This window comes from Chrysemys picta, chromosome 8 (assembly GCF_011386835.1).
Source record: "Chrysemys picta bellii isolate R12L10 chromosome 8, ASM1138683v2, whole genome shotgun sequence".
Classification (NCBI taxonomy): domain Eukaryota; kingdom Metazoa; phylum Chordata; order Testudines; family Emydidae; genus Chrysemys; species Chrysemys picta.
The window spans coordinates 99,056,024-99,081,021 of NC_088798.1; the positions used below are offsets into that span (position 1 = coordinate 99,056,024).

Below are 24,998 nucleotides of genomic sequence, written 5' to 3' on the forward strand. Positions count from 1 at the left end.
CGCCAGGCTCGCTCCCCCCCTCCGGTCGGGAGCGCGTCCCGCTCCCCGCCCGCGCACGCCGCAGCCCCGCTCCCCGCCCGCTGCTTGCAGCCACCCGGCCGGGCCCGGTCGCTGTGTGCTGGGGGGAGGGGGCCGCACGGACTCGTCCTCTCCGGGCCTCTCCGACACCCCGAGCCGAGGAGGGGAGGCGCCGCGCCGCGCCCCGGGCAGCCCTGCGGGTAGGTCTGGGCCGAGCCCCGGGAAGAAGCGGCGGGCGGGCAAGATGGAGACTCAGTCAGCGGGCAGCCACTCGGGAGGGATGGGAGCCCCGTCTCCGGGCCCGGCGGGGGCCGCAGGCAGCTCCTCCCTGAGCGCCGGGGGGAGCAGTTCCCCATCTCTTCCCTGAACTGGCCCCCCATCTCCTCTCTCAGTGCGGGGGGGGCAGGCGGAGCAGGGGGCCCCCCATCTCCTCTCTCAGTGCGGGGGGGGGCAGGCGGAGTAGGGCCCCCCATCTCCTCTCTCAGTGCGGGGGGGGGCAGGCGGAGCAGGGGGCCCCCCATCTCCTCTCTCAGTGCGGGGGGGGGACAGGCGGAGCAGGGGGCCCCCCATCTCCTCTCTCAGTGCGGGGGGGGGACAGGCGGAGCAGGGGGCCCCCCATCTCCTCTCTCAGTGCGGGGGGGGGCAGGCGGAGCAGGGGGCCCCCCATCTCCTCTCTCAGTGCGAGGGGGGCAGGCGGAGCAGGGGGCCCCCCATCTCCTCTCTCAGTGCGAGGGGGGCAGGCGGAGCAGGGCCCCCCATCTCCTCTCTCAGTGCGGGGGGGGGACAGGCGGAGCAGGGGGCCCCCCATCTCCTCTCTCAGTGCGGGGGGGGGCAGGCGGAGCAGGGGGCCCCCCATCTCCTCTCTCAGTGCGGGGGGGGGCAGGCGGAGCAGGGGCCCCCCATCTCCTCTCTCAGTGCGGGGGGGGGCAGGCGGAGCAGGGGGCCCCCCATCTCCTCTCTCAGTGCGGGGGGGGGCAGGCGGAGCAGGGGGCCCCCCATCTCCTCTCTCAGTGCGGGGGGGGGCAGGCGGAGCAGGGGGCCCCCCATCTCCTCTCTCAGTGCGGGGGGGGGCAGGCGGAGCAGGGCCCCCCATCTCCTCTCTCAGTGCGGGGGGGGGCAGGCGGAGCAGGGCCCCCCATCTCCTCTCTCAGTGCGGGGGGGGGGACAGGCGGAGCAGGGGGACCCCATCTCCTCTCTCAGTGCGGGGGGGCAGGCGGAGCAGGGCCCCCCATCTCCTCTCTCAGTGCGGGGGGGGCAGGTGGAGCAGGGCCCCCCATCTCCTCTCTCAGTGTGGGGGGGGCAGGTGGAGCAGGGCCCCCCATCTCCTCTCAGTGCGGGGGGGGGGGCAGGCGGAGCAGGCCCCCCCCCCCATCTCCTTCCTCAGTGCCGGGATGGTGGTGGGGACAGGTGGAGCAGGCCCCCCCATCTTCTCTCTCAGTGCGGGGGGCAGGTGGAGCAGGGCCCCCCATCTCTCTTAGTGCCAGGGGGGCAGGCGGAGCAGGGCCCCCCATCTCCTCTCTCAGTGCGGGGGGAGGGTGACAGGCGGAGCAGGCCCCCCCCCATCTCCTTCCTCAGTGCCGGGATGGTGGTGGGGACAGGTGGAGTAGGGCCCCCCATTTCCTTTATTGCCCTGGGGCAACATGGTTAACACCACTCTCCCAGGTCTCCTTTCTCTGTGGGGTGTGGGGAAGTGACAGACTTGAGTAAAGCTGCCCCTCATCTACTTCCTCAATTCTCTCGGGACAAGGTGACAGAGCGGGGAACTCCTCTAAACATGTATCTATCTCAGTGCCCATGAGGGGGAGGTGATAGAGCTGGGCTACTCCCCATCTCCTTCTATCAGTGCCCCAGGGAGGTGGCAGCTGGGCAACCCTCAGCTACTCTGGAGGTTGGGGTAGCAGCTGGACAACCTCCCCTGCAAATACTTCATGGAGGAACATCCCAACTCAGAAGCCCACAGGGTTGGGGCAGCTGTGCAACCTGCTCCCCCTCTTGTTTGTTGCCCACTTCTCTGGCCTCTAAGCAGCAGGGAGAGCTGAACATCATGTTGTCTTAGTACAGAGTCTTTGTAGTGCCTTGAAATCATCTGTTTATTCTCTTTAGTTCATATTCTTTTTAATTCACATTTTTTGAACTTTCCATTTAGTGCATAGTTCAATTAGTGCATGGAATTTTAATGCATATCAACAGTGCCTATTTATTAGGCGGGCATATTGTTTAATGTACATGAATAGTGCATATTTTCATTATCACATAATTTGAGTGCATCTACATTGTCTCTGATTTCCTTTTGTGCATGTTTATTAGTATATACTGTACTATTGTAATGCATGTAAATAATGCACATTTCCATTAGTGCATATAAATAGTACCTATTTATTTCCTTTAGTGTGTACTTAATAGTATATAACACTTTCAGTGCAGTTAGCTAGTAGATATGTATGTCTTAATTGTTTATTTTACATGTGTTTATCACTGGGCATATATTCAAAGGGGAATAATATTATGATTTTGCTCTCTATAACTCTCCACAAAATACAGAAGTAGCAAGAAGTTGCTTTTGGAGTGTGACCCTAGATTAGTTTAAGATGATTAGAAAAATAAATGAATGTTACAACTGGTTCCTCGGTATACAAGGGTCAGAGGGTCTCTTACTCCAGTTTATTTTTTTATTGTTCTTCAGATAGATGTGTGTATTTGTGTTTCTGTGTAAGGATCCAAGTGGCAATTGTTAAATATGCCTAGCAAGTGGACTTTAAACCGAACACATGCTATCCTAGGTAAATTATGACATGGCTTGGTAATGCAGGGCCACTGCAACCTTTAACGCATAGTGCTTGAGTAAGTAGCTCCATTGAAGTCAGTGAGGATACTTGTGTAAGTGCCATTCAGTATGAGGAAAGGTTGCAGTAGCTGGCTGTGTCATCAAGCCAAGGATCACAATTCTAATTTATTTGTGGTACCTTGTTTTGGTTCAGGAACCTCTGAACAATTTCATAGAGCACTTCTTAGTACACAGAGAGTCTAATAAACTGCTTTCTTCCCATTCAGTCATCCACACTCACTCTCCTGTCATTCACAGTCTCTTGACATCCTTGTGGCATCTGTAACAATTGTATGTAGGGTAATACTAGGAAATAATTTAATATTTGTTTAGCTTTTTAAAATATAATTTAGCAAGTGCAAAATAAAAAGCCATACTATATGACCAGTCTACTCTCTATGGGTCACCAGGAAATGCTTCATGACTGAAGCTTGGGAAACTCTTATCTAGCTTCAGAAGTAGATTATACTTTGCATGTATGTTTAGGTGTCTTGGTGGTGTGTGTTGTACAAATACTGATAGGACTTCGAAAAACTAGATACAAAGTTTGCTGGTGTTGGAGATTAGGGTTTACAGGTAGCTCTTGCATATTTAATTTATTTAGGAAGTTTCAACAAGTTTACAAATCCTTGCTATGTAAATGTCAGAAACAAAACAAACAAACAAAAAGAAATGTTACAACAGTTAGATTTTGTTTAAAGAGACATTATACAGTAATGTAGTCATCAGAACACCTATAATATGTTGCTTTAATAAAATCTCTAAAATTGAGTGAAAGTTCTCTCTACCCATTTAACAGACTAGGCATTTTTCTCAAATTTAATATTCAAAAACTGGACAAGTGCGCTGGGTTTTTTTTGCAGGTGAATATACTTTATTGGAGTATTGAATAAAAGATACATACTTAGATATTTGGTTATCTATACTCTGTCTATTTTGCTGGGTACACAATTGAGATAAACCTATTTAATTCACTGGAATACTCAAGATAGGTGAATGTTTCTTTTTATAAACTATTTTTAAAGCTTTATTTACAAGTTGCAAAAGTAAGCACTTAGTGTTTTAAACAAACAAACAAGGTCTTAATTGCAGAAGAGTTAATTTGTACAGACTGAGCTGATAAATATTAACTTTTTTTAGGTAATTGTACTGTTCCTTTTATTTGTGGATATTGTTCATTTTATAGATGTTGTATGCCAGTGTCTCTCTCATTGTTTGTATCCTTTGGTGGAAGCAGTAAAAACAATATAGTATGTGTGTTACTTCTTTTGGAAGTTTTAAGGTAAAATGTGCTCCTCCAATAGTAATCTGTGGCACATTTGGGAACCAGCACTCCATAACATTGTAGCTTCACACTCAGCATCATACCAGTACTGTCCATGCTAAGGCCTTGTATATGCTAGACTTTACAAACACTCTACCTTGCTCTTCCACTGTTGCAGCTTCACCAGTGGCAGCGACAGCTGGGAATACTAGTGCAAATAGAACACTGGTGTCTTCTGGCATTTTTATTATCACATCGTGCAGACTTGCTGTAATCAAGGTTAGATGACAAGATGATATAATGCTGATGCCAAGTCTGCACTAGCTCTATCACTGTGATAGCCACTAATAGAGTTGGTAATTCAGTAGCAGGAGATTTCAGAAAATAAGGTTAGTTATGTTTAAACATTATTTCTAGCACAATTCTAGAAAGGACACTAGGACCACTTTTTAAAATGTCTCATTTTTGTCAACACAACTTCAACTCTAATGGTGTTCACAGTGTTGAGAGCCATAGTGTAGATGCGCTGCCAGTTATTGTCATAATTTTTAACTCTGCATCAGGTAAACCTATTCAGAACAGGTCTTATCAATATTGTTAAAAACACCATCTGTGAGTCAACACTACAACTTCCATTTTATGTTGTTACAACTGGTGTTAACATTAGGGGGAAATCTCCCTACTGTGGACAGGACTTCACTTCCTGTGCTGGAAATAGTTGTCCCATTAATGTAGGTAAGTTGAACCACATTCAATACGCATTGTAAGAAATTATGATCAACTGATTATTAGTGGTGATTGATGCTTTCCGCCTCTGGTGTTGAACATGTTTTGGCTCTGTCCACAAAAGCAGCCTAACCCATAGTTAAGGAGGGAGTAGAGGGCATGGTGTTTGACAACTGTTATCAAACACTGCACGAGTGAAGACCTAAGGGGTTTGTAACATGGCTTGGCTAGCATTATTCTTTAAAAATACCCTCTTTGTCTCTTTGAACTGAGAAGCTGATTTAAACACTGTGTTAGCACAGTTTCCATCATCGTGTTGGATAGACCATAGTGGTGAAAGAGAGGTCCCAGTAGCTCTAAGCTTAAAGCATAAGGCTATATTAACATAAACAAAAACTATGATTAGTGATAATTAAGGTTTCATCAGGATGTACCCTGTCCATCCATCTCTAGGCATCTCCCTAGAGTGTCTAGCACCTGTTCTACTGGACACTCTCAGTACACCTCAGCTTACCAGTTACTCCTCAGGTCACCACTCCGCTTAACACACAGTACTTAGGTACGTTTATAGTGAAAACAAGTAACATAGAGATTTAAGTGATGGAAACAAATGGTTACATATAAAATGAAATAATAACATGCCTTCTATGACGTAGACTGACTTAACTAGATACTTTGATGTTTTATAGAGCAGTGCTCAAGTCCTTCCAACATTTTATAGCTAGGCTTGGCTGACTGTCACCCTCCATTCATAAGACAGACACTCTATTAGCTTGCCTCCTCAGTGAAGGATCCACCCCTAAATATACCCCAACAATCCACTGCCGTTATTTGTAAACAAGATCCTCTCTTGCTGTTTTTCTCCCTGTAAATTTCCTCTCTTGAAAATTTTGCAATCTTGATTAACATTTGGCTCAATATGCAAACAGGCATCCACTGAGAGTTGTATAATGCCTAATACACGACCAGACACAGTGGTAAATGTCTGTTACCATCTGCTTAAAAGGAACCTGTCTGAGACATGTCACCTCGTGGTTACCTGCCTTCAAAACAGAATTTTCAGTACTGACACAGCTCTTTAAATATTATGCATACATATGTTTTGCAGTGATTAGTATGTTCAGTGGGCTACTGGCTCTCAGGGACCTCACATGCTATGCTTTAATGAATTATTATGCATATACCTGCCCTCAGGGATCCCTGTAAAACACTCTGCACCCCCTGTGACCTCTGCCTGTCAGTACTAAGAGATTCCTGGGTCTTAGTTGATAACACCCCATAAGGCTTTCACTTCATTCTCCAGCAGATACCAAAAAGCAATATGTACCCAACTTTATCAAACTTGATCGTGGTACATGTAGGTACCAATGACATAGGGAAGGGTAGGAGAGACATCCTGGAGGACAAATTTGGGCTGCTAGGAAAGAGACTGAAATCCAGGACCTCTATGGTAGCATTCTCAGAAATGCTTCCAGTTCCATGTGCAGGGCCAGGTAGGCAGGCAGAGCTTCAGAGTCTCAATGCATGGACGAGACGATAGTGTAGAGAGGAGGGATTTAGATTTATTAGGAATTGGGGAAACTTTTGGGATAGGGGAGCCTATACAGGATTATGGGCTCCACCTAAACCAAAGTGGATCAAGACTGCTGGCACTTAACATTAAAAAGGTTGCGGAGCAGTTTTTAAACTAAGAGATGGGGGAAAGCCGATTGCTGCAGAGGAGCACATGGATCGGACAGAGACTTCTCTTAGAGGAGAGCCTATTGATAGAGATTCTCTAGGTTTTAGTCAGGAGGAGAGGATGGAAGAGGATAAAGTATGGGCCAGATCAGACGAGAAACATTCACATAAAAAAGAATGTGACGCATCAGAAAAGGGCAGACAAACAAACAGTGACAAGTTTTTAAAGTGCTTGTACACAAATGCTAGAAGTCTAAATAATAAGATGGGTGAACTAGAGTGCCTCGTATTAAAGGAGGATATTGATATCCTAGGCATCACAGAAACCAGGTGGAGTGGGGACAATCAGTGGGACACAGTCATTCCGGGGTACAAAATATACTGGAAGGACATAACAGGTCGTGTGGGGGGTGGGCAAGGAGAGTGGCACTATATGTGAAAGAAAATGTAGAATCAAATGAAGTAAAAATCTTAAATGAATCAACATGTTCCATAGAATCTCTATGGATAGTAATTCCATGCTCTAATAAGAATCTAACAGTAGGGATCTATTATTGACCACCTGACCAGGACAGTGATGATAAAATGCTAAGGGAGATTAGAGAGGCTATCAAAATAAAGAACTCAGTAATAGTGTGGGATTTCAATTATTCCCATATTGACTGGGTACATGTCACCTCAGGATGAAATGCAGACACAAAATTTCTTGATACTTTAAATGACTGCTTCTTGGAGCAGCTGGTACAGGAACCCACAAGGGGAGAGGCAATTCTTGATTTAGTCCTGAGTGGAGCGCAGGATCTGGTCCAAGAGGTAACTATAACAGGACCGCTTGGAAATAGTGACCATAATATAATAACATTTAACATTACTGTGGTGGGAAGAACACCTCAACAGCCCAACACTGTGGCATTTAATTTCAGAAAGGGAAACTATGGAAAAATGAGGTGGTTAGTTAAACAGAAATTAAAAGGTACAGTGACTAGAGTGAAATCCCTGCAAGCTGCATGGACACTTTTAAAAGACACCATAATAGAGGCCCAACTTAAATATATACCCCAAATTAAAAAACACAGTAAAAGAACTAAAAAAGAGCCACCGTGGCTTAACAACCATGTAAAAGAAGCAGTGAGAGATAAAAAGGCATCTTTTAAAAAGTGGAAGTCAGAGCCTAGTGAGGTGAATAGAAAGGAGCATAAACACTGCCAAATTAAGTGTAAAAATGTAATAAGAAAAGCCAAAAGAGTTTGAAGAACAGCTAACCAAAAACTCAGAAGGTAATAACAAAATGTTTAAGTACATCAGAAGCAGGAAGCCTGCTAAACAACCAGTAGGGCCCATGGACGATCGAGATATGAAAGGAGTGCTTAAAGACGATAGTCATTGCAGAGAAATTAAATGAATTCTTTGCTTCAGTCTTCACGGCTGAGGATGTTAGGGAGATTCCCAAACCTTGAGCCGTCCTTTGTAGGTGACATATCTGAGGAATTGTCACAGATTGAGGTGTCACTAGAGGAGGTTTTGGAATTAATTGATAAATTTAACAGTAACAAGTCATTGGGACCAGAGGGCATTCACCCAAGCGTTCTGAAGAACTTAAATGTGAACTTACAGAACTATTAACTATGGTTTGTAATCTGTCCTTTAAATCAGCTTCTGTACCCAGTGACTGGAAGATAGCTGATGTAACGCCAATATTTAAAAAGGGCTCTAGAGGTGATCCCGGCAATTACAGACCGGTAAGTCTAATGTCAGTACCGGGCAAATTAGTTGAAACAATAGTAAAGAATAAAATTGTCAGACACATAGAAGAACATAAATTGTTGGGCAAAAGTCAACATGGTTTCTGTAAAGGGAAATCATGTCTTACTAATCTATTAGAGTTCTTTGAAGGGGTCAACAAACATGTGGACAAGGGGGAATCCAGTGGACATAGTGTATTTAGATTTCCAGAAAGCCTTTGACAAGGTCCCTCACCAAAGGCTCTTACGTAAATTAAGTTGTCATGGGATAAGAGGGAAGATCCTTTCATGGATTGAGAACTGGTTAAAAGACAGGGAACAAAGAGTAGGAATAAATGGTATATTTTCAGAATGGAGAGGGGTAATTAGTGGTGTTCCCCAAGGGTCAGTCCTAGGACCAGTCCTATTCAACTTACTCATAAATGATCTGGAGGAAGGGGTAAACAGTGAGGTGGCAAAGTTTGCAGATCATACTAAATGGCTCAAGATATAGTTAACACCAAAGCACACTGTGAAGAACTTCAAAAAGATCTCACAAAACTAAGTGATTGGGGAACAAAATGGCAAATGAAATTTAATGTGGATAAATGTAAAGTAATGCACATTGGAAAAGATAACCCCAACTATACATAGAATATGATGGGGGCTAATTTAGCTACAACTAATCAGGAAAGAGATCTTGGAGTCATCGTGGATAGTTCTCTGAAGATGTCCACGCAGTGTGCAGCGGCAGTCAAAAAACAAATAGGATATTAGGAATCATTAAAAAAGGGATAGAGAATAAGACAGAGAATATCTTATTGCCCTTATATAAATCTGTGGTACGCCCACATTGTGAATACTGCGTATGGATGTGATCTCCTCATCTCAAAAAAGATATACTGGCGATAGAAAAGGTTCAGAGAAGGGCAACTAAAATGATTAGGGGTTTGGAACGGGTCCCATATGGGGAGAGATTAAAGAGGCTAGGACTTTTCAGCTTGGAAAAGAGGAGACTAAGGTGGGATATGATAGTTATATAAAATCATGAATGGTGTGGAGAAAGTGAATATGGAAAAGTTATTTACTTGTTCCCATAATATAAGTGTGATGTGCAGTCTATATGGCTTTATAAAAACATGATAATAAGTGAATATAATGTAACTGGGATAGCTTTAGAAAAATATGGTAAAAAGTGAATATAACATACCTGGGATATGCTTCATGCAAAAGGTCTCTTGTAAGGTATCATTACAAAGCTTATAATCTACTGAGTGTGATCATCCGATTTGTATAAATGTACCACTCTTGTATCTAAAACTAGAAATATAAAATATAACTCTGAGGGCCTATTGTAATTATGTAAAGTGTGGGCCATTAATGATGGTTTGGAATCTTGATGACTCCCATTGTCTGCAGATGGCTGTGTTTACCTGTGAGTCTTCCTGTATATGTGTGTGCTGGCAAGTAAGTAATGAAGTCTTGCAGTGACATGTGATCATGTCACCTGAACTGGAATCCATCTTTAACCTGGTGCTTTTCCAGTGAGGGGGCGGTGGAAACCCAGAGGGACAAAGGGTTCCCGCCTTATTGAAAAGATATATAAAGGGGTGGAAGGGAACAAAGGAGAGAGAGGAGCCATCATGAAGAATCCCCTGGCTATCACCTAAGCTGGAACAAGAGCTGTACCAGGGGAAAGAATTGTGCCCAGGCTTGGAAGGTGTCCAGCCTGAGAAAAAGCTTACTGAAGCATCTCTGAGGGTGAGATTATTTGTATTCAGTTTGATTAGACATAGACTTGCACATTTTATTTTACTTGGTGACTTACTTTGTTCTGTCTGTTACTACTTGGAACCACTTAAATCCTACTGTCTGTATTTAATAAAATCACTTTTTATTTAGTAATTTACTCAGAGTATGTATTAATACCTGGGGGAGCAAACAACTGTGCATATCTCTCTATCAGTGTTATAGAGGGCGAACAATTTATGAGTTTGCCCTGCATAAGCTTTATGCAGGGTAAAACGGATTTATCTGGGTTTAGACCCCATTGGGAGTTGGGCATCTGAGTGCTAAAGACAAGCACACTTCTGTGAGCTGTTTTCAGGTAAACTTGCAGCTTTGGGACAAGTGATTCAGACCCTGGGTCTGTGTTGGAGCAGACGGAAGTGTCTGGCTCAGCAAGACAGGGTGCTGGAGTCCTGAGCTGGCAGGGAAAACAGGAGCAGAGGTAGTCTTTGCACATCAGGTGGCAGCTCCCAAGGGGGTTTCTGTGATCCAACCCGTCACAATAAGAACTAGGGGCCACCAAGTGAAATTAATGGGCAGTAGGTTTAAAATGAATAAAAGGAAGTTCTTCTTCACGCAGTGCACAATCATCCTGTTGAACTCCTTGCCTGAGGTGGTTGTGAAGGCTAGGACTATAACAGGGTTTAAAAGAGAACTAGATAAATTCATGGAGGTTAAGTCCATTAATGGCTATTAGCCAGGATGGGTAAGGAATAGTGTCCCTATCCTCTGTTTGTCAGAGGGTGGAGATGGATGGCAGGAGAGAGATCACTTGATTATTGCCTGTTAGGTTCACTCCGTCTGGGACACCTGGCATTGGTCACTGTCAGTAGACAGGATACTGGGCTGGATGGACCTTTGGTCTGACCCAGTATGGCCATTCTTATATTCTTATGTAATGCAAAACCTTAGCGGCAACCTCAAATTATTAAACCATCAATTTGTAAGCACATGGAGGATAATAGGGTGATAAGGAATAGCCAGCATGGATTTGTCAAGAACAAATCATGCCAAACCAATCTAATTTCCTTTGTTGACAGGGTTGCTGGTCTAGTGGATAAGGGGAAGCAGTAGATGTGATATAGCTTGATTTTTAGTAAGGCTTTTTACACAGTCCCACATGACATTCACATGTCCATAGAAAACTAGGAAAATACGGTGTAGATGAAATTACTAAATGGTGAGTGCCCAACTGATTGAAAGACTGTACTCAGAGTAGTTATCAAGGGTTTGCTGTCATGCTTGGAGGATGTATCTAGTGGGGTCCCTCAAGGGTTGGTCCTGGGTGTGGTACTAGTCAATATTTTCATTAATGACTTGGATAATAGAGCTGAGAGTATGCTTATAAAATTTGCAGAAGACAACGACCTGGAAGGGGTTGCAAGTACTTTGTAGGACAGGATTAGAATTCAAAATGACCTTGACAAATTGAAGAATTGATCTGAATTCAACAAGATGAAATTCAATAAAGATGAATACAAGTACTTGTAAGAAGGAAAAAACAAATGCACAACTACAAAATGGGGAATAATTGACTAAGTGGAAGTGTTGCTGAAAAGGATTTGGGGTTATAGTGGATCACAAATTGATTATTAGTCAACAATCTGATGCAGCTGCAAAAAAGGCTAATATTCTGGGATGTATTAACAGGAGTGTTGTATGTAAGATACTGGAGGTAATTGTCCCCCTCTGATCGGCATTGGTGACGCATCAGCTGCAGAATTGGACACAGTACTCGACACCACACTTTAGGAAAGATGTGGATAAATTGGAGAGAATCCAGATGAGAGCAACAAAAATGATGATAAATTTAGAAAACCTGACCTATAAAAAAGGTTAAAACAACTGGGCATGTATAATCTTGAGAAAAGAAGACTGAGAGGAGACATGATAGTATTCAAATGTGTTAATGACTGTTATAAAGAGAAGAGTGATCAATTGTTCTCCATGTCCACCGAAGGTAGGATAAGAAGTAATGGACTTAATCTGCAGTATGGAAGATTTAGGTTAGCTATTAAGAAAAACTTTCCAACTATAAGGATAGTTAAGCTTGGGAATAGACTTCCAAGGGAGGTTGTGGAAATCCCATCACTGGAAGTTTTTAAAAACAGGTTGGACAAACATCTGTTAGGGATGGTCTAGGAGTTTTTGTTGGTCCTGCCTCAGTGCAGGTGGCTGGACGGGATGACTTTTTGAGATCCCTTTCAGCCCTACATTTCTATGATTTTATGCTTTGTATTAACAGATCAGCACATCTTACTGTCAAACATTCAGAGTATTTGGGAAGTTAATCTGCTTTAACATTATTGAGGTTGCCATTAAGGGTTTATCTTGTCCTGGTGACAAACCAGCTGTATTTTTTTAGGCTGGGACCTGCTACTGTCCCCAAGATTCATAGGTGTCCCCATCAGAAATGCCTCGCAAGTTCCAGGAAAGAAGAACTTATTCCTTGACTCCTGTGTAGCACTGGTAGAGCTCCCGTGCTCCACTATAGAGGAGGTCCCTAGGCCACCCATCCCTCTTTTCCCAAATCCTCTGGCCTATTGTTCTCTTCCTTCTGCCACAGCAACACCTATTAAAAAAAAAAGAAATTACCATAAAGACCCCTTTGTTTACAACCAGTTATAATTTTTAACACTCCTTCGCCACTGACTAAAATCAAGAAAACCTTTCTGGTCTCGTGCCACAGCCCTCCTCATGGAAGATAAGGATGTTCACGGACGATGGTCTAAAGCCTGGGTGGCTGCTGATGTACCAAACAAAAATCTAATCGACGACCCAGCTGTGCAAGTGCCAGGCTTCTCTTCCCCACGTACATATGGACAGCTCTAAACCATATCTGCATCTAACATGGAAGATGCGCATACTTACTCCATAGATTGAAAGCAAGGGAATTACCAAACTGCGACTGTGGTCTGATGCAAACTGTCAGACACATCATGGACAATTGCCCAATCCATGCTCTTCCTGGAGGTGTCTCAGCCATTTACATGGCTACCCCCTCTGCTCTGGACTGGATAAGAGATTTCTTAAGATCCAACTGTAGTCATACTGTTGCTTTCACTGTTTGACTATCGCCATATGAAAGAAGAAGTTTTTTAAGTGACACCAACACAAACCCCTAAAGGCAGGGAAATGAATAGCTAAAATAATAATTTTTTCACTACCATAATACCCATCTCTCATATTAAGTGTTCTTATGGCTTGTTTATACACAGAAGCTGCACTGGTTTAAGTTAGATTGGTTTAAAAGCCAATTTAATTAAATTGGTTCAAACTGTTGTGAGGATGCACTTACATTGGTTTACAACTGATTATATTGGTTTACCTTGCTCATCTAAATTTACAGGTGTAAGATAAACCAATAGCAGCCAGGTTCACATTGATTTAATAGTGTCGACACACACAGTTGCATGGGTTTAATTGAATGGGTTTTAAATCACACCTTTTGCTAAACCAATACAAATTTGTGTGTAGACCCGTCCTCACTTGTACTCTACATCCCTCTGCCAACAAAGTCACTTCCACTCTGAACATGAGTCTTAAAAACTTATTTTGTAAAAATCTCATTACATTCTTTGTTTTTATTTGTGCCATTTTTAAACTTTAGTAATACTTGCATTTTTCATAGCACGATGAAAAAATGGATACAGAGAGAATAATAAGCATTCCAAAAATATCCCTGTTGTCTGTTTGTTTTTAACTGGATTGTCTCACCTTTTTTCAGACTCCCCCCTTTTGCGAGAACTCTGAAACACTCTCTGTGATCTGCGCTTTGCTCCTCATGTGTCAATTCTGATATCATCAATTATAGACAGGTAACATTTGTCTCTAGAGAATTTTATCACTTGTCAGAAGTAAGTGCAAGTATGTACACAAAGATGAAGTTGCAGCATTTTACATGTTAGTGGTATATATTTGCGGGTGAGAACTCCCTGCTGTAGTGTTGGAGTGGCTGGGGAGGTGGATCTTGGAAGCCATGGCAAGACTCATTGTTCCCTGTGGGGAGAGGGGATGCAGATGGTAGAGTATGGTAGACTCTGAATAGGAGGAAAATGGTGATAGGAATTTGGGGTGGTGGTTGTTGATATTTGCCTGGCAATGCTCTCTATGACTGCCTCCTTTGTGCATCATTGTGTCTGTTCTGTATTCTGTCCGATTCCCTGTGTGACATTGCTCTTGCTCAGCTGAAGCCAACTTTCTCTGTGACTGGGCCATTGAGGCAGACTGGAGAGCCGTGAGCTCCTCCTGAAAGCTAGAGCTTGCGTGCCAATGTTCAAATGAGACATTGAAGGAAAAAATGTTGATTATTACTCTGATTAATGTTCTCAGATATTATATCAACATATACAAATCTAGCATCATATGCATGGCGTGCTTACTTGCTGTTTGTTATATCTTTCCATTACACTAATACAACTTGGTGACACAAAAGGAGAATTTGCAGAACCCTCATGCATGCATTAAGTGTCATGAGAAGTCTCAGGCAATTCTATAATGTAAACTATATTGAAGAGTCGAAAGAGAAGTGAGACGTTGCCTTGTTAAAATCAGAAGATTTTTGATTGCTTTTTACAGACACTAACTACTTACCTCTGTTATTACCACACCAAAAATTCCCCTTCCCAAATTGTATCTTACATTTTTTTGTCCTTTTCTAAACAACACAGGATTATTGCGTATTCTTACTTTGAAACTGAAATTGTAATGCAATCTTAACTATGGTTTCACGACTGCTCCACCATATGTTGCTCAAAAAATCTGAATTATAGTGCACAGAGAATCTGTGTTATAACAACCATTTAATATATGGATGTGCTGAACTACATTATTACTGCATCTATATTTAAATATTGCACATGTAAAATCATGTTCACATATTTACACATGCACTGCATATGCACTGTGATAAGGTTTATATACCCATGCACCTTAGAAGGAAGAAAGGGGTTAATGCAGGCAATAGGAAGCAGGAAATGCCCCAACTGGAACTGATTACAACTGCTATGAATGCTATGCCCTCTGAAGGAGAGAGGTGGCTGAAGAGAGATGTCAGCTCTGGGAAAAGAGACTCAACCTTTATATTGTTGTGAACTCTTTCTGCCAGTAAATAGACCCTGCAAGCAACTGTGTGATACTATTTAAGTTTGGCTACGCTAAGCCGTTTATTATATTTCTCTTTTTCCTATATTTAACATAAAGGGCTACTGACCTAGTATACACTGGAGAAATTTGCTGTGCTGAAAACTGTGGTCTCCTTGTCATGCTTGTAAGGCACTTCATGGCCACATACATGTACTCCAAATAGTTTGTGTATTCCAGATAGTGTTTGGATTAGATTTGCCTCCAGCAGGGTTAAATACTGTTTTAGTCTGAATGGTTTCAGCCTGTATAAATTTAGTTTCCATGTAGACCGTGCTAAAATGGTTCAAATTGTCCTCCCACTACTGTCCAAGAGTGCACTGGTGGCCTTTTCCAATCTCTCAGGATCCACTTCTCTTGAGATTTGTGCTGGGATCTGCATGATAGGAATCTAGAAAGCATTACAACAGAAAAAGGGTAGAATGGTGCTAGTATGGAAGTGAGGCAAAACTACAGTGATTCAAAATATAAATAAGCTTGGCTAATATGAATATACTGAACAGTTTGTGCTTAAATCAGTTATGCCCAACACATTCAATTAGAAATAGGTCAATTCTCAGTTGTGGACATGGCCTTAAAGGGGTGCTACCAGCTGGGCAACAGACAACCCATTTGGAACATCATAGACAGGTGCATACCTTTTTGTACATTAGGATTAGAGTGCACTGAAGTGATGTACAGACAAAAGGTGCTGATAAACTTTTTGGAGATTTTACCCTATGAAGCTATTCTGAAGGTCTGGCTGTGATCTTACTTTATTCTGCTGCTTTGATTAAAAAAAAAAAAAAATCCGAGGCAAATCTCTGGAAACATAAGGATCACTCCTTTTAATGTGTGAATTATTAACGTAATATGTAAGAAGTTGTTACAGTACATCATAAAGGTACAGGATGCTATAAACCCTTAATTTGCAGATTATTGACATAACAGGCCACAATTGCTTTGCAGTATTGATGGAGATTTGTGCAAATATGTATGAATCTGTAAGACATGTTTGTTTGTTTTTGGTCTCCTTATACCTTTAAAAGCCAGTAAAATCAATTGTTAAAAATTATCAATTGTCACGCTTTGGCTGAGGCCTTGCATTCCATGTTTCTGCTTGAATCAAATGTTTATGGCTATTTTATAAACTGCTGAAAAATGGGATTTATAATGGGAAAAAAGATTCATTTATTTAAAAAATACTTTTTTGCAGTGTTCAGCCAGCTACATAGTTGGTTAGAGACTATTCAGAATTTTTTTCCAGCTATTTGGCCAGTCCTAATAGTGAGTTACATTTTTAAATGTAGTAAATATGATTATTGTTAAAACATGTTAAAATTAAGTGCTGTGGACAGAAGCAAGGCCTTAGGGTGTATGACTGCACAGGTATTTTTCACTCTGATTTTTAGGCTTAGATCTCTGGATGTTAGATGCTGGGTAAATGTTTCAAGACTTGTTCGTATCACATAATCTGTTATCACAAATTAAATCTTTAAATCCACAGGCAGACTGAAGTTTGCATTACTGGTGCCCATTCTGTACCTGCTCTGTTAGTAAATACTGAGGTTTTTGGTGCTGCCAAATGCGCTTGCGCGCTCTCTCTCTCCCCCTCTCCACATATACACACCTCTACCCCGCTATAACGCGACCCGATATAACATGAATTCGGATATAACGCGGTAAAGCAGTGCTCCGGGGGGAGGGGCTGTGCACTCTGGCGGATCAAAGCAAGTTCGAAATAACGCGGTTTCACCTATAACGCGGTAAGATTTTTTGGCTCCCGAGGACAGCATTATATTGGGGTAGAGGTGTATATATATTAATATGGGTATTGGGCATGTGTATGGTAGTGTTGGGGAGATAAAGATAACTGTTCCATTCCAGTCACAGGTTAAGCCTCAGTGTTGGGGAGATAAAGATAACTGTTCCATTCCAGTCACAGGTTAAGCCTCAGTTGAGGCACAGTGCATTCATTTTGGGATATCAAGTTTTAATAAAAAGATGAGTTAAACTGAAGAAAGGGTCAGAGGAAAGAAGCACACATAATAAAAGCTTTGGAAAAATAAGACTATGAAGCATGTTCAGTTTAGAGAAAGAGACCTGCTTGCTGTCTACGTATAACTAAAGGGATGTACTAAAAATGATAGGGATCAATTATTCTCCATAACTAAGGACACAAAAAGAAGTGATGGGCTACAGCAGAGAATATTTTAGGAAAAATTGGCATCACTAAATGCACTGTTCAGAAATGGGAGAAGCTGCCAAAGAAGGTTATGGAATTGGCATGACTGGAGATGGTGAGAGCTAGATTTGGCATTCATCTAAAAATATCACTAGGCACTCACCTAGAACCTTGTTTATATGAGGGAAATAATAAAAAAAAATTCCTACTGTTGAAGTCAGTTCTACTCTGCAATACTACAGGGGTCTGTGCTGATGGAGCCTATGCAGGATCTGTACTTCTGCTAGTACTATAATTTCAAAGTGACCCCCTGGGATCTCCTAAACAAAAGATTCTGTGCCAGATCATCAGCTATGACTTAGGAACAACACAGCATAGGCTGTGTGCTAATGTGACCATTGCACTTCCTCTATCCTGTGACTGCTATGTGCTGGTCTGGTTCCCAGGCCTAAGTTAAAACATCTTAAAGGGTACATTAGCTGCCAAGAGCCCCAAGGTGAAGCTGATCATCAGTGAAGCCTAAGGGTGTCCTAGCCATGCCCCTTATGTCAGCAGCAAGGGCAGAGGTGGATAATGGTGTAGGAGCTGTTACTTCTGTAGTGAGTTGGTCCTCTCGTGACTGATTATGGCAGCTCTATCCCATCAGATTTTGCCAGTGGTGTGATGCAAAGCAGATCTGGTCCTATGTTTTGGTAAGAAAATGTTATTTCACATGAATGTTACAAAGCATATGGAAAGATGGCACATAAAATAGGGTATATTTGCAGGCTTGTTCAACTAGAATGTTTAAAAGAGTTCCATGAGCCATGAACAGCTCTTTAATGGTTATGGGGAATATTTTCCCTGCAAGTTCCATGCACCTTACAATAATGTATCTGAGGTATGGTAACAAAATTACTAATTTTAAAATTCAAGTCACTGTTTAAAGCTGTTAAAATGAATGTATCTACACGTTACTCTTTAGGAAAGACGTGGTTGGCAGGGTGACTTCTGTACAACAGTTGTCTCTGGAAGTTTTGTGAACCTTACAAATTGTGCGCTTTATTTGTTTTAATTCTTAATAGTGTGTGTGAGTTTGATGTTTTTAGATGTGACTAACAGCTATGCCAAGTATAGTGAGGAGTTGTGTTGTGCAAGTTTTATTTCTCAAGTGCCAATATTTTTCTCGATGCTGTGAAAGGCAGCTTAAAGTGTATTTGAATGGAATAGTTAGTGGCAGGTGTTGGCCTGATTTTCAGAGGTGCTGAGCGCCTACTGCTTACAGTTACTTCTGGTTGTAAAAAAAACTTTGAAGTGTGATCCAACTCTGTTTGAAAGGGAACCAATTGAAACCATGACTCTGAGAGAGATTTGAGCGGACCACATTCATCTTATCAGGGTGGTAGCTCAGGCTAATAGGTGTTGGATAAATTTAAGCTCCACCATCCTTCAAGCCCCCTGAATGAATTGAGAGTGATCTTTTTCTCTGGTTTCCCCTTGCTGTTCCAGGGTCTGCTGCCTGCTTTGATAGTAGTAATGGAGTGGGAGAAGGGAGAGAGTGTCTCTGCTAAACAGCCTTTGTTTTAGGATAGTTCTTGCCTGTGAATAGTTTCAGTACTTACCTCAGCTGTTTTCTTAACCCTCAGCAAAACTAAATTGACTGGATTTTTATCCATTTGTATGTTTTTCACAACGTTCTGGATAGCAGCAGTGAAATTGTTTATTAATTTCACATTGCAGCAGTAATGGAAAATTTAGAAGCAGAAGCATTGGGAGCCATCTGCTGAATCAGGAAGATGACACTGTATTGCTTTTCATTTGATAGGTTATTGATGCAACTAAGTGGCTAGAATTGTTTTCCTCAAACGAAAGCTTAGATTCACCCAGGAAAGCTTCCAAATCACTGTGGGTGAGAGGATATTTCAAGTCCAGATCATTTAAATTTTATCGTTGATGCATTTCTTACATCATTTTATGTGTTTGAAAGATATTTTTTTAAATGTCATGCTACCTTTGATTTTTTGAATCTGTTGATAGACATCTTGTTTCCTTAAGTGGTTTGCATTCAAGCCAGTTCAGGGTAATTTTAGGGAACCTTCATAGCTGTTGGAAAAGAGAAGTTTTTGGTTAAACGATGTCATGTTATATATTTATACATATTTGTCTTTTATTTTTGGTAGAAAAATGATGCATCCTGTTGCCAGCAGTAATACAGCTTTCTGTGGGACTGGCAAGAGTTCTTGCCTTAACGAAGACAATGTGAGATCCACTGATCAGTTTGACTTGTATTCTACACAGCAAAGCAAATACAGCCACACAGTCAGCCACAAACCAATTGCATGCCAGAGACAAGACACGTTAAATGAAACACACTTGCAGGCCACAAGTGGCAGGAATATAGAGACAAAAGATGAACTAAAGAAAAAGAAAAACCTCAACCGATCCGGTAAACGTGGAAGGCCATCGGGGACCACAAAATCAGCGGGGTACCGAACCAGCACAGGTCGACCTCTTGGGACCACCAAAGCAGCTGGATTTAAAACAAGTCCAGGCAGACCCTTGGGTACAACTAAAGCTGCAGGATACAAAGTCAGCCCAGGCAGACCTCCAGGTAGCATTAAAGCTCTATCACGGCTTGCAAATCTAAGTTATACTTGTGGCAGTGCAGCTTTTCCCTATCCTATGGTGCATAACAGAGGAGTACATGCTGCTGGTGAAACTAGTAGCAAAGTCAAACAACCCAATGAGTGAAAGAAAGGAATTAGATAGTATTTCCTAATTAATCCTTTTTAAACTGAGTCTTGGCATGTTTCTCACATTTTTATGTAATATTTCTATAACTTTGGCTTTCCAACTTTTATTTTTTGTTCTTATGTCCAACGTGCAGTCCACTAATTTTTAATATAGCATGAAAGGGCATAGGTATTGCTTTGTTTTTGTTTTTTACATAGGTTTATAAGTAAACTCTTAAATTATGCCCTTGTGTGTTTCCTTAAAGTAATACTCAGATCCTGAGCTTCACAATTATTGTCTGAAAAATTTAATTGTGTGATTATGCACCAAGAAATTGAAATAAGCAGGAAAACATTATCTGGCTGTTGGCTATGAAGTGAGCCTAGGCCATAATAAAGATCTTGTCCAGAAGAATTTATAACTGATGAAACAAACAATTCTGGACTATTTTACAAGTAAGGATCTGTTACAGTTTTGAAATGTCTGTGGGTTTTGTGAATAGAGAGCAAATTAAATTTTCCACTTTTGCTAGACCTGATACAGACCTCAATTGTTCATAAATATTTTGAAACTTTAAAAGCTATTTTTTTTAAAAGTGCTAATTTCAGGCAGTTTTTATTTGCTCTATTGTAGCATTGGCAGGTCTCACTGATGTTCCAAAAATATTTTTTGAAAATGTGTAATAATAATAATAAACATGTATGCAGCGCTTTACATCTTCAAAAGCGCCTTACAAACATGAGCTAATTTGCCTTTAAGTGATGGCAGATCTTGTAGTTATGCTACTTACAGGATTCTGCTGTATAATTTTAAAAATGCCTGAGAATGCATATACCAAACTGCAAATAATTAATTAAAAATCTGATATATTTTATAAATAACTACAAAATAAGTACTGTTAATTCTAGTAACAAACTGAATAGACAGTAATATTACACAGTATGTTCTTAAATCTGTAAATAGCTACATAAGCTGTTTTTTGCCTTCACAGTATGTGCTTTGATGGCAGGAGTTAATAAGTTTTAAAGTACTAATTTAATATGTTTATAGATTAAACTTTTTTACACTGTTGCCAGCTTTTCAGATTTCGTTTTTCCAGATGTTCCAGGAATAGTTATCCCATTGTTTAACATTTATACTTATTTAAGTTATGGAAGCTTATATATCTACCAAAGGATAACATTTTCATGATTCAGAATAGCAAACTGTATAGCTGGTTCAAACAGGATGCAGTTTACCGAATTGCCAGACCCCAGATAGAAAGCATTTCATAGGAATTAATCTATGCATGCAAGTTGAAAAGCTATGTTTGTTAACTATAAATATCTTTTTCTGACTCAAACTGAAACTTTTCCTGCATCTAACCAGTTTCATTTTCAACTGGGTGTGTGTGGTTTAAAAAAGTGCGCGTGTGCATGTGTGTGTAATATGTACACACCCACCTATACTTGGAAAATAACATTCCTCAATATTGCATATTGATATATTTATTCTAAATAGCTCTTGCTAGAGTTAAAGCTTTTAATTCTGGAAGAAAGTTTACATAAAATTGTTTAAAATATAGTTTAAAATTATACTGAATTTGTAGCTTCAAATACCGGTGGGAGTTATATAATGTTTGCAGGTTTCTGGGAACCGAAATCTTTCAGGTTAATTAGAGCTTTTGTTGAAAATGAACAGTATCAATACTTTTGTTGTAAGATAAAGTCTGGCTTGCTGTAATTTTGATGACAACTCTGATTTCAATAATGACAACTTAAGAAACAGATGTCATGTTTCATACCTTTTTTATCAGGAAAAAAGCAGCAAGCCTTCAGGTGTTCCAGTGATGCCTAACACATAATGAGCTGGACTTTATGCTGTACTTTACAATAGGTGTGTTGAATTGTGATTGGGGGACTATGTATGCACTGGCAACTAAGACAATGAACCTCAACAATACTGGATGGCTCCTTATTCAATGTGTAAACTAATGGCAGCTAAACTGCTACTAAAATATAGTTTCTCCATGCTGAAGCTGTAAAGTCAAGTTACACTTTCTGTTCCTCAACAAACTGAAAAATATGACACTCTTAGTAATTTTTCTCAGAATGGTGTAACTTCTGATACATGCAAAAAGCTAACATGAGCTAATTCACCCTCAGGATACGTGTTATATTGGCTGTTTTATCAGATGATTTTTCAACAAAAGGCTGCTTTAGGTTTCCTGAACTCTTCCTGGAAAGCAGTCTTCTTCAGCTGAATGTAATAACTACAGGAGTGTCACACCTCGCTGGCAAGGAACACTTTGCATGTCACCAATGTACCTTCGAATAATGCCACTTCTTACCTCCTTCTGTTTATCCTGTTCACCCGTTTCGTTTCTCACTTGTGCATCTACTCAATGGTGCTGTGCCGTGTGTCAGGAGATAATGCAGATGTATTATTGTTCTACTAGAATAATGAATTTTGTATTCAAGTATGTGGATGAAATAATGAAATCATCTAAACAATTTATATTCATTATAGTGTTTATTAATATCAGATGAAATATAATCCCAGTAAAAAGAATGAATGTTGTCAATTGTGAAAGGATGAACTAAAGTAGAAAAATGTGTTCATGGCATCTGTAAAGGGCCACTTGGCATCTTGGATTTGGCAATGAGACCAGAAAGTGCAATGCTGGGCACTTCCTCATTCTGGTTTATTTTATACATAACTGCAGTTTACTGGTGCCATGCTGTGGGAGAAAGCGAGAGAAGTCAAGAAGTCAAAATGAAATACGAATGGAATCGTCAAATGTTTTTGCTTTGCCTATTATATATAATCTACAGAATATATTGTGCTTTTTTTGTAACACTGTCTGTTGTCATGACAAACACTGAAACAGCATGTTAATGCCCATACTTTGATATTATCAATGGGAAAACTGGCCTTTTCCACTATAGTATGAAAACATTATTTGTAAGGTAAATCGCTAATTTTATATTATGTACAATAATACTGCTCTTCATAAGATAGGGTTACTGTTATGTATTAACACTGTTGAGAAAAATGATCTACATGTCAAGTTTTGTGTTTTTAATGATTTTTTTTTAAATATCACATTTCTAATGTCTTATTTATACATAAGTGAAACCTAAGTAATAGAGAACTCAAAAGCCATTGTTTAAAATACATCCAGTAACTGCTATTCAATTTCCAATTAAATTTACATAAACTTTAGAATTCAATAATTTTGCTACTATTTTTGAAGTTTTGCACTGTATATTTTCAGAATGCTAGCAGCACATATTGTCAAGAAAAAAAATCTATCAGAAAGTGGCTAACTTTTAATACTAAAATGGCATTTTTAAATATCCACTGTTAGCTCCGTCATTAAAACAACACATTCTTTATATATTGTATTTGCTTTTAATTAATCCCACACCACTTCATATATCGAGACCCATTAAACATCTTTGTTCCGAAATAATACATTTTCATTTTGTCTGGAAATTTTCTTTGGATTCAGTCAGGACAAAACCAAACCTAGTCAGTGGAGTGATATGTTTGGGGAAAGAATTACCTTTATCTGCAACATATAAAGTAATTGAGATCAGAACTTCACTTTCCCCCCCCATTTTGAAGAGCTTTAAAAGGCAGAGCAATTCAAGGTTGTGTCTGAAGTTACTTTCGTTGTGACTCTGCTGTTCTTTGTACTACATGGACAGTAAAGTTCAATGCTATTCCAACAGAAAATTAAAAATACAAAGCAGTGGATCATAATCATAAAAACTTGGAACTGCAAACTTCATTTCTGATCACAAAAGTTTGTTCCCTTTATTATTATTATACATATATTTTAACATTGCTTAAATATGTTTTTGAACTCTAGTAGACACTAGAGCCTTTTCCTAGTGATTATTTTCCTCATGTAGGCAAATCTGTGTTTTCAAATTTTTGCAAGTATAATGATGATACGATAAATTGTTAGGAAGATTTTGCTTATCATGTAGTAATTTGGACCACTTTGATTCCTTAATCTTTCACAGTTTGCTTTTCCCACAGGTTATTTTGGAGGAGACAATTACCCAATAAATATCTAATATCAGCACCCTGTTCTCTGCTGTAAAAAGCCTGTTTAGATGCTGTTTGTTTTTATGTCCATGAACTTGAGCTACTCATGTGCAATTATGTGTATGGGAATGGAGTAGTCTTCATGATCTGTATTTACATCACCATATGGATGTATATTTATTAATAAAGTCAATACATTCAAACCAAATATTTTATTCTTGTTTTACACCATTCTGAAACTTGGTTGTTCTCTTTCTAAAGAAGATGGAGTGGCAGCATTGTGAGCTACTTTTCAATAATTCATCTTAGATTAATTCATCTCTTGTGAATGTAGGGATGTTGCTTTTCCTTCTGCTTTACTCATTCATGTTTTCAAGTGATCTAAATTTGATACTGCAAATATTACGCCATTTATTATATGGATTATATTTTAAATCCATTCTTATTTTCCTTTTGCTCCAAACATTATATATTTTCAGCTCTTTTTAAAGAGAGAGCGAGCGAGAGGAAAGACCTCTTAACTACATCAGATTTCTCCCCCCCACCTCCTCACCCCCACAGGGATGTCACCATATGACTTAATTTTTTTCTTCGGTACAGGATTTGCTAAGCTGATGCTTATATTTGTTAGTGATAAATGGCCAAGTGTTCTTTATAAGCGAGTGCCAGCAGATTTGTGGCCTAACAAAAAATCCCACTTTGTATTGCAAGTTATTAGAAAATAGAGAAATGGCAACTCTTTTATTATTAAATGGAAAATGTAGCCAAGGTAGTTTTCATAACTTTGAAATTATCCTTCTGTTGATGCTTAAATATGACAGTCATGAGGGGTCATATAAGTACATAAATAGATTAAAAGCTCTGTTTATACTATTGTTTATAACAACATTATGCAAACTTCCGTTGTACTTCCTTTTTGAT

General features: G+C 40.4%; 1 protein-coding gene and 1 long non-coding RNA gene across 5 annotated transcripts in view; one reads left to right on the plus strand and one right to left on the minus strand.

The window, feature by feature from the left end:
* On the plus strand, nucleotides 1–24,285 carry C8H5orf24 (chromosome 8 C5orf24 homolog). Of its 4 annotated transcripts, XM_005309443.4 has the most exons (4): nucleotides 5–218; nucleotides 13,749–13,839; nucleotides 19,487–19,917; nucleotides 21,835–24,285. In XM_005309443.4, exons 3-4 carry the CDS (start codon nucleotides 19,491–19,493, stop codon nucleotides 21,873–21,875), a joined length of 468 nt encoding a protein of 155 aa, XP_005309500.1. In that variant the 5' UTR covers nucleotides 5–218; nucleotides 13,749–13,839; nucleotides 19,487–19,490; the 3' UTR covers nucleotides 21,876–24,285. The 4 variants fall into 4 exon arrangements, with proteins under 4 accessions (XP_005309498.1, XP_005309499.1, XP_005309500.1 ...); XM_005309441.4 differs by having other exon boundaries at nucleotides 1–218; nucleotides 19,487–24,285; XM_065555029.1 differs by lacking the exon at nucleotides 13,749–13,839 and having other exon boundaries at nucleotides 6–218.
* Nucleotides 14,645–24,998, minus strand: part of LOC135973194 (uncharacterized) — a 22,518-nt gene continuing 12,164 nt past the window's right edge. The window contains exons 2-3 of the long non-coding RNA XR_010589905.1: nucleotides 19,318–19,409; nucleotides 14,645–15,554 (exon numbers count right to left, since the gene is read on the minus strand). This is a non-coding gene — a long non-coding RNA (uncharacterized LOC135973194). The remainder of the gene's footprint in view (nucleotides 15,555–19,317; nucleotides 19,410–24,998) is intronic.

What these genes read in the sequence shown, in the direction of transcription:
- C8H5orf24 (XM_005309441.4), top strand. Translation starts at nt 19,491, where the DNA reads ATGATGCATCCTGTTGCCAGCAGTAATACAGCTTTCTGTGGGACTGGC.